General features: G+C 39.8%; 1 protein-coding gene across 2 annotated transcripts in view; it reads right to left on the reverse strand.

Moving 5' to 3' along the window:
* Positions 1-14,199, reverse strand: part of CREB1 (cAMP responsive element binding protein 1) — a 41,652-nt gene that overhangs the window by 13,225 nt on the left and 14,228 nt on the right. Inside the window, exons 2-4 of one of the 2 annotated variants that reach the window (XM_030017971.2) lie at positions 8,405-8,526; positions 4,774-4,920; positions 2,710-2,810 (exon numbers count right to left, since the gene is read on the reverse strand). In XM_030017971.2, the coding sequence (XP_029873831.1) occupies positions 2,710-2,810; positions 4,774-4,920; positions 8,405-8,518 (362 nt within the window). In that variant the 5' untranslated portion in view covers positions 8,519-8,526. The remainder of the gene's footprint in view (positions 1-2,709; positions 2,811-4,773; positions 4,921-8,404; positions 8,527-14,199) is intronic. The other variant, XM_030017972.2, reaches the window with a different exon arrangement.

Below are 14,199 nucleotides of genomic sequence, written 5' to 3' on the forward strand. Positions count from 1 at the left end.
ACACTGTCCCTCAGAGGACTGTCAAGCCCTGTTCACTGCTGGCATATTCTATTATGTCACTGCAAAATGCTACTTAGGTAAAGGGCAACATTTTTTGTAATTCTCCTCATATGTTTTCCTGTGGACTGTCACTAGAACTCAAAGTGTGATGAAGCAAACACAGCTGTAGACCCCAAGCTCCAAGACAACACTCATTTCTTAAATAAAGCTCCTCAGGCTTTGGGAGCCAGAACATCTGTATGGAGCTATTCGGGGAGAGCAGTCACTCTGCTAAGCAACTTGACAAACAGAGCTTTGCTGTTGCTGTTTTGACTGTGTGCATGCAAGAACCCCAGCATTGCACAAGCACTCCACTGTGCCAAGCACCACTTGGACAAATAAAAAATTCCCATCCAGAGAGTTTGCAATCTAGGTATTAGACCAAAAAAACTAGTAGACAAAACAGTCGAAAAATATGGAGAGCAGGGAGGATGAGGAACAAAACCCAAGAAGCTCAAAACAGAAAAGAAGAAACTACAGCTCACCACTTTTTAAGCTCATGTCAGTTACAATCTGGTGGTTAAAACCCACCTTTGCCATCATAAAGATGGATTTAAGATAGAACGTAAGGTGGCAGCTTTACAAATATAGGAGCTATGAACTGACATGGGGAACACACGATGTACTTCAGTAGCAGGATCAAAGTGGAATTTCTGAGGAAGAGGTATAGCTTTCAGTTCTGTGAACCTATCTGCACCTATCTTGTCTCTGGGGCCAGTTACAGCAGCTTGAATAATGCCAACCGGGAACTCATTAAACACAGCAGTAGTCTGGCGCAGCCTTTCTGACATGACACCTATGCCAGCCCCGAGTCTGAGCTGCGTATACAAGTCTTATAATTACAAAGCTTTGCTGAGTCACCAGGATCTGGTTTGAGGACAGAGACTGGTGCGGCATCAGTGCATGCAAAGGAGACCATCTCAATCAGAAGTCAGCATGCGCAAGTACCCTCTTCTCAGTTTTGCTGCTCGTTTACTTAGCTCTGTTGTCTCACGATATACAGCCATTCTTCCATATATAGTAAAAGCAAGTGTCTCACTGCAGAAGCAGACTGCAAGGAAGTCTGTGGCAGCCTTGAAGTTAGCAACACTGCTCCTCACAAATAAAAATATATTCACAGATCTATTATGGCTAGGGATCTTCAGCAATGATTTTCGCTATCTTCAGCGGAACAGCCCTGAAGGCTGCTGGAGAAGGTAGAAAATAATCTGCAAGTGCTAAAAAAAAAAATATGGTTGAGATATGCTCAGGCCTACAGTCTAGCTTATATTTCTAACGCTATGCTCATAAAGAAAAAAGAAGCACCTGAATTTTCTGAAGCAGCAGGAATCCACAGGTCAGTTAAAACCTGCTGAACTCCAGAGCTGTTCCTTAACGTTATTTAGCATGTTTTAAGAATGAAAAGTGAGATTTAGTACAGCCAGAAAAAGCTGTGCAAGGGCTTAATTAATAAAGTAACATATGACTAATACCATGTGAAGGAGCACCTCAATTGGTCTTAACCACAGAAGTATTTGCCATGACACCTAAAGATACTAGATGCCTATCACTACATTCGACTCACACCCTGACTCCTTAAACTTTGAACACAACCAATTTTGCTCAAGCAGAAATTCTCTCTGAGCCACAGAACACGTGTTCATTGAAAGTCTCATGGGAGAGAGGAATTAAGTTTGATTGCTGCTAGCATTTCAACAATAATGAAAAACAATAGAGTTGATTTTTTGCATACTACAGATTATACAGAAGTTACTTTCTTGCAAAGCTTCAGTGTATTTCATGTATTAAGTATCCATTAAAGCTACCTCTAAGGTGCCTAGCACAATGATACCTCAACGTTTCACAAATGTGGCAATTCGCTTATTCTCAGCTCATTTCTGTCTTGAGTGTAACAGCTGAGGTTCCTTCCTCGTCCTCCTATTTGCTTATACTCTTTACATCCTATTCCATGGAAAGACATTGCAGAAGAGAGATTTCAGTTAAATGGTAAATGTCAAAATAACTATAAAATCACACTGTTTGTCTCCTGTCCTGGTTTCAGCTGGGATAGAGTTAATTTTCTTTCTAGTAGCTGGTACAGAGTTATGGTTTGGATTTACTATGAGAAGAATGTTGATAACACTGATGTTTTCAGTTGTTGCTAAGTAGTGTTTATACTACGTCAAGGATTTTTCAGCTTCTCATGCCCAGCCAGCAAGAAGGTTGGAGGGGCACAAGAAGTTGGGAGGGGACACAACCAGGACAGCTGACCCAAACTGGCCAAAGGACTATTCCATACCATGTGACATGATGCCTAGTATATAAACTGGGGGGAGTTGGCTGGGGAGGGGGGTGGATTGCTGCTTGGGAACTAACATGGCATTGGTCAGTGAGTAATTGCATTGTGCTATTGTTTTTTATATTCTACTTCCTTTATTGTTATTATTGTCATATTATTCTTATTCTTCTTATTATTATTATTTTCTTCCTTTCTGTCCTACTAAACTGTTCTTATCACAACCCATGAGTTTTACTTTTTTTCCGATTCTCTCCCCCATCCCACTGGGTGGTGGGGGGAGTAAGTGAGCAGCTGCGTGGTGCTTAGCTGCTGGCTGGGGTTAAACCACGACACTCCCCACGTGAAGAATGCATCCATCGAGCAAAAAATGCTTCTGCTTTTAACCTCCATACCTGTAGGATGGTCGTCTGGAAAGAATTTCTCTTCGTTTCTGTGAGTCTGTGACACTGTCTACTGATTCCTGTGAATCTTCACTTTCTGCTATAGTGGAGATCTGTAAATAAGAACAGCAATCAAACTTAAAAGGACACTTCCAATGTCTTTATTTTAAGGAAATGTGAAAAACACTACAATGCAAGTATTCTACAGTGCTTCTACCTAGGCAATGAACAGAAAAGGCAGGCTGTTTAGTAACAGATCCAGTGAAGAATGACCACAGTCAGTTATCTACCCATGAGAATGTCCTTTATAATTTAAATACTCTAATAAGAAAATATAAACAGTAATTCCATACACTTTTTGCTTTCCAGGATTCCTTGTTTCCATCCATTTTAAGGAAACAAAAAAAGATTTTTTTAGTAAAATTTAGGGAGAGAATAACTAAAACCAAATTAAGATAGCAGAAGTGTTTGGAAACAAAGAGCAAAATACTGAAGTTGAGAAACATTAATTTATAAATAATTGTGTAGACATGTTATAGAGAGACTGCCTTTTGGGGGGAAATTGTCAGGAAAGCATCATACATGAAGATGCTAAAAAATAATGCAGTGCTGCAATTCTGAACGTCTGTGCTAAAAAAAGACAAAGGTTTATGAAGGAAAGCTAAAATGTTTGTATGTGGTGTATAATTTTAAATTCGAAGTGTGCCAAAAATGTAAAAACAGCTCCAATACATAAAACCAGAGACTGTTTTCCAAAAGACTACAGTCACCTGACAAATATACAAATGCTAGCCACAGGGAATAGAGAAATGCCCATGTGAGAAACATAGCTCACAGCCTGACATTTTATGCACTGTAGGGAAGATTCCTAAAGGCTCAAAAAGCTTGCTGGCGCCCAAATCTCACAGTTATCAGATAAAGAGCCTGAACAGGTCCAAGGCTGACTGTGAACTACCAGGCTTTGAATATCCAAACACCCTGGCTTTGCACTAAGCCAGGTGAATTCCAAGCATGGTTTCATTGTCTCTTATCTTCCACCTCTGGGCTAGTAACTTGTGCACTTCTCTGAAAACTGCTCACCTCTGATAGATTAAAACTCTAAACTTTTGACTCCAGTGGCTGAGAACGGTAGAGCCTGCCAGAAACTCAGCACTAAAGCTGACAAGGAGTAAACAAAGATTATTATCAGAATGGCCTAGTTTTAAATTATGCATGCCTTATTATTTTTTAAAATAATACCAGCTAAATACCTGCATCAAATAGTAACGATGTCTACTTTTAAAAATTAAACATATTTTGAGCTCAGTGTACTAATAGCAAAGGAACGATGTACAGTCCTTGCCCTGTGTAGCTGCTGTACACTAAGCAATTTCTGTTTCTGCATTCAGTAACACTGAGCTTAAAGTGGTTCAAAAAAAAAAAAAGTTACGGGTTTTAAAGATTTCAGACTACTTGTCTCCTACGTCTTCAAGCTACCTCATCATATTGCATTATCTGTCTTGCTTTACAGAAGAGAATATGCTAAGGCTTTACAAAGCAAACAGCATTCAACAGGCAAATTTTAAAACCATTTTTATGAGAGAACTGATAGGTTTATTTTAAGAACCATTAACATACAGACATCTTTGTAAACCAATGCAAGTATTTTCTAACTAGCAAAGACTCTCATCCCAGAATATAAGCCTCATTAATGATTAAAGATTACATTATAAAAAAAAAAATCCCTTTTGTTCACTTCAGAATAGTATGAACTCTTACTCAATAAAGATGTATGAAAATACAGTAGAGATGAAAAGTAGAGTAATACTGTAAGAAAAACCATGAAGCTGTTAAACTCACCAAACAAATTCTAAAGGGAAATGAAACTCAGCAATGTTTGAAAGTGAAAAGTGGTTAAACCAGAACAGAAAAAAAGTCACAGAGTAGCAAATACTGTACAGACTTTGCCTTCAACATGCTCTTAAAGTTTATATACACAAAAACACAATCCAGGACACAAACACATTAGAAACCAGTGAACTGGCAGGACTATACAAAAGGCCCAATTCACATATTAGGAATTTCTTCAGTCAGTACCTGAACTGTCTGGACCTGTGGAGACTGAATAACTGATGGCTGGGCAGCCTGAATTACTCCATGCACTTGAACTGTCTGCCCATTGGGCAGCTGAACTAAGGTCACCGTGGGCGCAGAAGACGTTGCGTGAGCTGCTGGCATAGATACCTGCAAAGAAGAGACAGTGAGCATAAATTAGGTTATTGCAAAATCTTCTTATTTCACTACCAAGAACATTTTTTGGTGAAAGAATTATGTCTCTTCTAGACCCCAGTTAGATGACCCAAATGTTTCAGCATAATATAAAACCCCCTGAACTCCCTAAGCCCAACATCTGACCTACTTTACAAATTAATCTAATGCAGAATTTCTGCAGGCTCAAAACATCGCTTGTAAAACCACTGACAAGAATGCGAAAAACACAACTGCCTCTATTTTGAGGTAACCTAATAAAAACACATTATTACCTTTAGCTTACTTCAGTTAGATATTGCTAGGACATGGGTGTACTCCTACAGACACTGCTGAGTCAAAGGCAGAAACATATGGGAGTGGAGCTATTTTTGTTCTCACTCAAGAAAATGCAAAGTGTTTGCCAGATGTAAGCAGTTAAAAATTTTTAGGGAGTCACACCTTTCAGACTTTCCAGAGACTAAACCATATTGAGTAGCTGGCAAAGTCCACTGAAATGAAGAAAACTGACCATGTGTTCAGACGGAAAACCCACGGGTTTGCAGTGGAAACAAATGGCTTGTATGCAGTTATTGTGATTCAGTGTAACGGGTCAACACAAACTCTAGTCTTAAGAGTTATTTCTATGAGGAAAAATTGCCCACAGTTTAAACCCTCAGTTCCTAAACACAATTTTGTTTCACCAGCGCAGACCTGTAGGCATAGTGGCTGTGCCAACAGGGATAGGCTAACGACGTCAGCACGGCACGTCAGCACTGCGTGCACAGCCACGCACGTCCTGCGCAGGGGCTCAGGCTCTGAGGACAGCCATATCCACACAAAGCTGTTCACGTCACGCGGGGAAGTCTCACTCTGGCAGGTCACAAGAACCATGATGGGCAGCTGAAGGACCACGCACCAAGGTTGCTACGTGGCTGGGCAGATGCCCCGGTGCGCATCCAGTACTCAACACTACTTTCTGGTGACGCGATGCACGTGTTCGTGGCCGGGGGGGCTCCTGAAAGGCAGGAGGGTGCCAGGGCTGCCGCACCAGCACACGCGGCCCTCGGTTTGCGCCCGATGCGCGCCATCACAACCCTCAGGGAAGGACTGCAGGCAAGCACGAGCTGCTCTGGCAGACCTCAGCCAGGCCATGGGTCACTGACTAGCCAGCCTTCTTCTGGACACCCAAGTTTGGAAAATTTAACAATCCTCCAGCGTTCAACGGCATTTTCAAGAAATTCCACCCATGTAGCTACCATGCGAGAAGGGGCTGCACTGCTGCCCTCCCTAATCTCAAAGAGCTGCTATGTACCGGATGCAGAAGTAAAACCTCTGCTGTCCCCATGAACGTGTGGTTCTCAAAAAGCTGCAGTAGCTGATCTCTGAATTTCCAGAAACATCCACCACTTACAAGGAAATCGTGCTTAACAACAAAATTGAAGGGAATTACATGTAGACCTCTCTCCTCCACAGCTGTCCCTCCCTAATCCACAAATTTGTGTTTGCCTTTACCTTCCTTTTTCAGGAAAACAGCTGCAGCATTACATGGTGGTACTTCACTCACATCTGAGAGAAACCGGAGCCGAGATTAACATGAGCGCACTTTCCTCTGGCAAATTATATTCCTCTACCAAGCAACCTTTTTTAATAATGCATGTCTGACTAAACAGTCCTTGGCAATGACTGCAAAGCTGATCAACTGGAGGCCACTCTGCGGTTGGATTAAGCCCACAGCAGAGTGTAACTTCCGCACATGTCTCTGACTCATACCTCGTGGAACTGGAACGAGTTTCCTTTTGACTCTGAAAACTACCCTGAACTCACTAAAAATGCAGCAATTAAACTAAGCTTACAGGAGGGGTGACCTTGCAAGAGATAATGAATGAATTAAATCGACATAATTAGTTATTTAGATTTGCCTAAGCCTCTGAGGGCATTCCCTAATCCCAAACACTGCCACTTCGCATATTAAAAATATTGTAGTAACGTAACACTGATGTGACCAAGACAAGGAATTATGTTTAGAATGTTGTATCACCTCCACAAGGAATATAAAGCCTGGGGAAAAGCTAAGGTGCAAATAATACAGTGAATGACAACAGAGGAAATTAGGAAAAATATAACGTATTTTTTTGTCGTTCACATGGATTTTAACCACAGCTGTATAGCTTTTTCTTGGAAAAAATTCTCACTCAAGTACCAGGGTAATTTTGCCTGAGTAAAGTGCATTCGGTCCACTACATAGTTGTAAGATCAGCTACCTGGGGGGTAGTATATTAGCGCACGAATTTAAAACATTCTTGCTTCTCTGGACTAAATCTTAATGCATATCAAGTGAGAAGCAGTTTACCGGTTTTGCAAGAGAAATAAAACTACTTCCACTGAAGTGTTCACACTGAAGTGTTATTCGCACCACCTACATCCTGTGCCGAAGTTAGACAGTGAGAAAACTGCCCAAAGAGGCCAGCTGGTGTAGGGCAGCTGGTGGCCTGTAAATTCACACTGCAGCTTCACTCAACAAAATCACCCTGTGCATTTTAACAGCTCCAATCCCTATACTATCACTTGAATGGAAGTGTACTATCTCTGGTTTACCAAAAGGTGTAATGACTTTAAAAAGACATTAATCATTTATAAAATGGTAAGTGATTTAACACTTGTGCCACTTAAAAAGACTATGAGATCTAAAAAACCTGTTTGTTCTTTGCAGACTGCAAATAGTTTTAAAATTACATCATTACAGAAGAGAGTCGAAAAGATTCTGTACTCATTTACACAATGGAGTTGCTTCTGCCAACCACCAGTGTATCCAAGAATGAAACCAGGTTCCAAAATCAGGGATGTAGCTGGGATCGCACTTCTTGTTTCTCCAAAATAATTTGGGGATAATAAATGATCTACTACCGTCTCTCTAAACAGGCAACAATTCTGTGAAATTCTGGAGACAACAAACAGGGTGACACAAGCTGTCAAATGCCAGGTCGTTCCACTTGATTATGATGTTTATAAGATTAATCCCATATGATAAGATGTTGTATTTGCTGCATTATTTATCTATATTTTCAGTTTGTTTTCTTCAGAATTAAACTGAGTGCTATAGACAAGTTTCCAACAGATAACATAACAGCAAAACAATCCAATCAATATAAAAAAAGACAGTAAATTACATGTTTTGAAAAAAATACCTTCCAGTGGTATGGTTGTGGTAAAGAATGCTAGAAATATTTTCATTCATTATTCTATTAACATTACACAGTTTACACACATACAGTTCTTCAGAACTAACACAGGCTAGTGTGATGGGAAGTTAAAAATCTCTACTGCTTTAAAAATGTGAAGACAAATATCAAAGGAACTACACATCGCACCTGTTTCAGAATCGTATCAATGCAACCTTCTCTCAGGCCCATGAGCAGACATTATCCCTCTTAAAAAAATTATCCAATAGGTAAAACTATTACACCGTATGATTTTATACCTGGGCTAACGTTGCAATCTGTGGTTGTGCCTGTACTGTCATCTGTTGGGTTTCTGCCTCTGTAACGGCTGCATCTCCACTCTGCTGGTTCTCTGCTCCAGATTCCATGGTCATTTAGTTACCTACAATCACAACATTTGTCGTAAGTCTGGGTTGGTATGCAAGTCCATTATTCTTGGTGGATCTGGTAGCAATCACTGCAGCTGAATTCCCATTACTATATACTGTTTTCATTTGCTTATTAAAATGTTGCCAAACTATTAGCATTCAGGCAAATTTTTTTCATGCCAGGTGTCTGCCTCAGGCTGATTTTTCTGTGTGTAATGTTTCTGAAAAACAGGTCCAGTCTCCTCCAATAATGAGATCAGAAAAAATGCGTTTTGCTAATCTTAAAAAAATTGCTCGAGCAATGGCACTATGATGATCTAGTGCCTCTGCAATTTGGAATAATGACCGGCAGTTTGTCAGGAAGGGCACTCCCTCAGTGCCAAGGTGACAATGTGCCCTGCTACAGTCCTCCCTCTCCCCCGCAACTGCAGTTTGCAGATAACCAATAGCAATTGCTTCTGTGTTGGGCACTTAGTTTTCAGTGTTCTTCCATCTGAACTAAATATGCTACACCTCCATGCAATTTCTTTCCACAACCAGTCTGTGTATGGCCCTACGTCACAGCAACTTAGTCTTTTCTACTCAGTAGTTTTAAGTCAGTATACATAATGATGGAAGCCATTTCTACTTGACCCTTACTGCAAATTAATATTTTTATATTTAGAGGTACATAGTAGTTTGTCATGACCTAAGTTTTGCACCATACTTAGTTCCTAATACACTCACATGTCTAAGCAATAATGGAACAAGCCTAGATCACCAGAACATACAACTCTATAAAAAGAGGTTGCATAACTTCCAAAACCATGCATGTAAGTAGAGTGCAATGAATGTTAAATTCTGCACTGATTTTTGAAAATTACTTTTCAGTTCTTATTTAAATACTGATAAGAAAATATTTAATATATAAAAAATAACTTCAACATACAAGGAAATTCTCCCAATGGTGATCTATCAATACCACTGTATTATACAGAACTCCAAATAGCAAATATTAAAAATCGATATTACCTCCATAGCCACAGTACTAATACTGTGTACCACCCTGTGCTCCCCAATCTACTCAGGCCTCTAGCCACCCTAAGGCAGCACACTTCTCTTCAGAGCTGGAGCAAAACAACCAGTAGAGAGAGCATTTCTGCTTTGGGAAAAGGCCTGGAGGCAGAGGATGCTCAGATCAGAAGAAAGGTGGAAAGAAGGAGAAATGCCCCTCTCCTTGCTCAACTTTACTGGCCACCCCCCCCCCCCCCCCCCCGAGGAAAAGACTTAGAAGTGTGAATGCAGTGTATTGCGTGGTACTGTGACCACATTTTAAACACAAAGTCAGGGAAACTTCCGGTTCAATGCAAACTATACTTCAGTGTTACAGGAAAGAGAATACTCTTTGGAGATGTATTGCCTAAAGCAGTAGAGTCACACTTCAACCCTGAGTATAATACGAAATGTCTGTCTTACAGTAAATGATTGCTAATCAACAAAGATAAAACAGCATTTCAAAGTAGTAGCTGCATCTCACATCAAAAGGAAGCAAGCCAATGTATATAAATCAAAATCTGTATATTCAGTATTGAAAATGACTGTTCAAATGAGCTTTTGTGTTTGTGTGTGTGTGAATACTGAAATATTTAAGTACCAATTATTTAGTTCCAACATCAGTTTAGAAACTCTTTGGAAATGAAAAGAAGGAAAAGAATTAAACCTGATTTTCCTTAAAAACAAACAATGAAAGAAAACTTACAAATTTTTTGAAAAAACAAATGAAATTCTTCTAAGCACCTGGAATTTTGTTATGCCTCTCCCTGTTGCCATGATTTCTGTCCCACATATACCAGGTATTACTCCAACAAATGCTCACAGATAAACAATACTCTACCTGTATGTATATACTTGTAAACTGGTCATGAAAGAAATTAATTGTAAATTCACAGTATTTTAAGTAGTCTAGACATTACAATTTTTGTAAGTATTTCAAGAATAGCCTATGTCCATGCAAATACAATAACCCCATTCTTTCCTACAGTACCAAGTCTTCTCCATGTTGCATTTCATCTTCCACAAAGCATGAAAGAAAATCCACGCACTATTACTATTTGTAATATATATTAGCAAACAGTTCTTAAAGGCTTCATTCATGACAACAGTTTAAGTGGTTCTCTATCCCAGCTTTAACATATGCCTTATATTTTAACAGTCCTAGTCCTCCATGTTATATGTCCAATTTTTGGGGGGCTATTCTGCATTTTCAAAAGTGCAAACTACAAACCAGACTACCATAGGTTTTCCTTTGATTTTTATAATTTTTAAGGAGGTATCTAGTTCTATCACTTTTTTGTGAGTACCAGCCAGTTTGTCCAAGGTAAGCAAATCAACAACTTCTTCCCAATTCCTACGCATGTATCATGGTGACTCCAGCCAAAAGACTACCTCATCGGAACCGTTTCAGGAGCAGATCTTTTGCATCAGCAACATGTCCCAGCCAAGTATCTGAAAAGAACTTTAAAAAACAATTTCCCAGCTACATATTCAAGTATGTTGCAAAACTAATAAATGCTTTTGTTTGCTGATAGAAATCTTTACTCCAGTATGGAGTCAATTGCTATACAAATGGGATTAGAAACAGATGAAATGTACAAGTGAGGAGTCTCTTGAATCAGGTATTTAGCAATGTTCGCAATGGTAGATGTTGCCAAATTCCTGCTGAGAAATGCAATGTTTTCCTAGGAAGAATTCTCAATCCTCTCACACGCTATTCAGCAAAGGACTTCTGGTTTTACAAGCTTGGTTTCCACACTTGCATCACCTTTTGCATATGTAATCGGCAAAAGCGTTAACTGTTTGAGGTGCTCCCTCTTCTACAACACCAACATTTCAGAAATCAAATTCTTAACATGAACACCTAAAAGGAACATCCTCATTACAGTAAGCACCAAGCAATGCAGCAAGCTGCCTGCAAGATTTACATCTTGACACATGCAGTTCAAACGAGTTTCCAACATGACTTGTAGTTTTTGGACAAGCTCTTAGTCTCGTGTTATTTGCACGTTCTAAGTACTCTTGAATTTGGTTCAATTTATACATCACAGTATTTGTATTCTAACATCTTCACTGCTACCTTTTACAGTTAACTTGTGAGAAAAAGAAGGAATCAGATTTTTTAGCATCACAACGTTATATTCCAGATACAGATTACTACATTGTTTCATGTTTGCTTTAACAGTATGGTATGATTAAGATTGCCAAGATATACAAGACAAGGCACCTAGAACATAAATACTTATTGTGTGTATGGATAAGACCATGATAGCTGAAATTAAGGTTGTCAGTTCCTATTAGTTCTTTCAATTTACAGTGTAACAGATGAAATTATGTTTGGTTTGAAACCTTAACCTCCCCAGACACACAAATGAATGCTAATCCTTACACTTCCTTTCCAAGCTGTCACATACCCCTAGTCTAGACAAGCTTTGCTGACCAGTACCCCAGTGTCTTTCTGTTCTTGTGGGTGCTCAGGCCCACCCCACCACCCCATCCTTTTGCTCCTCCTGCTCCCTGGCACCGATGTCCCTGGCAGCCATCACACCGGGACTTCTCGAATGGAGGCAGGGATCTGGAAGTGTCCTGGTGGGGAACAAGTGTCCGGAGCAGGGGAGGCATACGGGAGCAGAGGGAGCACACCCTCTTCTCATTCCTTCCCGCTTCCAGGCTACTTTCCATCTTGTCAGGAGAGGACACACCTCCCCACTTTGAGAAAAAATTAGTAATTGCTGTAGGTCATCTTGAACCAAGTATTCTAAATGAAAGTAACTGAAAAAACAGTTAGCTATTAACAAGCAGAGTTGGAAAACCAGAGTCTGCTTGCCTAAAACACCCTGGCTATGAACTCTGAACACAGGTTAAGAAAGCTGATCAGATTACCTGGTTGGAGACGGTTTAACTCTTGGCTTTTATGTAATACACAATTTTCTTTATTAGTTCAAAAGAGCTAGTATTATACTTACTAATACTTTCTTAATAACATACTTACTAATGATCTGAAACTCCGGAGGTAAAGAGCCAAACAGCGAAACAGCCAGTAATTTGTTTTGGCCAAATCAGGACTGGGAAAACAAAGTTCAGCAGAAGATAACTAACTGTAATAGCTGAATACACACCAGGACAGCAGAAGATGGATGCTAATAAACATAAACAGTTGCAGAATGTAGGGGAAACTGAACTACACACACTGTAGAAAAATCCAAATAAACGTGTCTCGTTAGTTGCATAAACCTGTGAAGGGGGCCCGGCACTACTGCAGATAGTTCACTTCAGATTTCTGCTTAACATGCATCTATGACACGAAAAGCTAAAGTGTTAGACTGCAACAGCAGTAAGATACAGGGTAATCTTTAAAAATTTTATTGGTATAGATGGACCCTATACATCAGCTGGATTACAGTGCAGAGGTTGGGAGCCCATCTTAAAAACGGGTTCTGTGGAATCTGCGTGTTGAGAGAAAGCAAGCATTTGGGGCAATGAAAACGAGTTGCATGAACAGATTGGATAGAATTGTATTATTTACCCCAGAAAGGACAGAAATGCTTCAAACGCTAAAAAAATACTTAAATTAGTAACAGGGTATGTAAACAAGAAACATTCACTGTCTGATTATAAGAACAGCTAAGTGGAAAGGTGGCAAATTTAAAAGTATAAAAATGAAAATTTAAAAATATCTATTAAAAAAATATGAATATTGATACTTTGTGTACTGCACAAATAGAGCACTGATGCTGCTGACGATAAGCAATTTATCAGGATTCAAACAGGGGTTAGGCGTGCACGTGGATAACAAGAATATCCAGAATTGGTGTGGTTATTTCATACCAAAAGTAGTGCAGAACTGAAAGGAAGATAAAACCTCATGAGTCTGGATTTAAACCAATCTCTAATCCTTAAAAATTCAAATAAAGATTTTCATGGGGGAGGGAGATTATGTCACATGTACTTCTTGCAGGTTCCAGTAGTCTTTTGAGATACCTAATGATCTTCAGTATCTTAAAGACAGGATGCTGAACTAAATGTGCTACAGATAATGGTAACTCCTGTAATCTCTGTTATTTAAAGTGAGCACCAATGCTGTGTATTCAGAGCATGAGCAGTTACCCCGCCTCCCATCTGTTTACAGAGCCAGGAAGATATAATTCTGTCTTCCCACAGCTTTTATGTCATCTTCTTCACTCTTTAGTACCCAGCTATTGATAGGTCTGTGGTCTCCCTGGCACATCTTGCTTTCTTACTTCCTTTTTCTATCTCCTATCCCAAATATCCTCATAAACTCCAGCATCTCTCCTGAACGTTAGGCTTTGCTCCTTGGCTTCTCATTTGCTCACATGAGCCATAGAGCTTTCCTGCTCTGCAGACAAGGCTGCTTTTTGTCTCCTGGGCTGGACTGGAGAAAAAAGCTGGAGGTCCTTTCCCAAACACCACTAAATCCAAGAACCAAAATACCTCACTGTGGCTATTACAGCAGACAAAACTTTCCATCCACTTTCGTATGCGAAGGTCCTGAATGCCCTAAAGGTTTCTGTGCTTTTCAGTTCTACCGGTTGGCACAGTAAAACACAATACTTCTCCCCACAAGCCTTTCTTTTGTCTTCAGTACATTGTTGTGCCGATACACAGTTATCAGTTAATGCTTACACTGACAGTTA

The sequence above is a fragment of the Aquila chrysaetos genome, chromosome 6, assembly GCF_900496995.4.
Source record: "Aquila chrysaetos chrysaetos chromosome 6, bAquChr1.4, whole genome shotgun sequence".
Lineage (NCBI taxonomy): Eukaryota > Metazoa > Chordata > Aves > Accipitriformes > Accipitridae > Aquila > Aquila chrysaetos.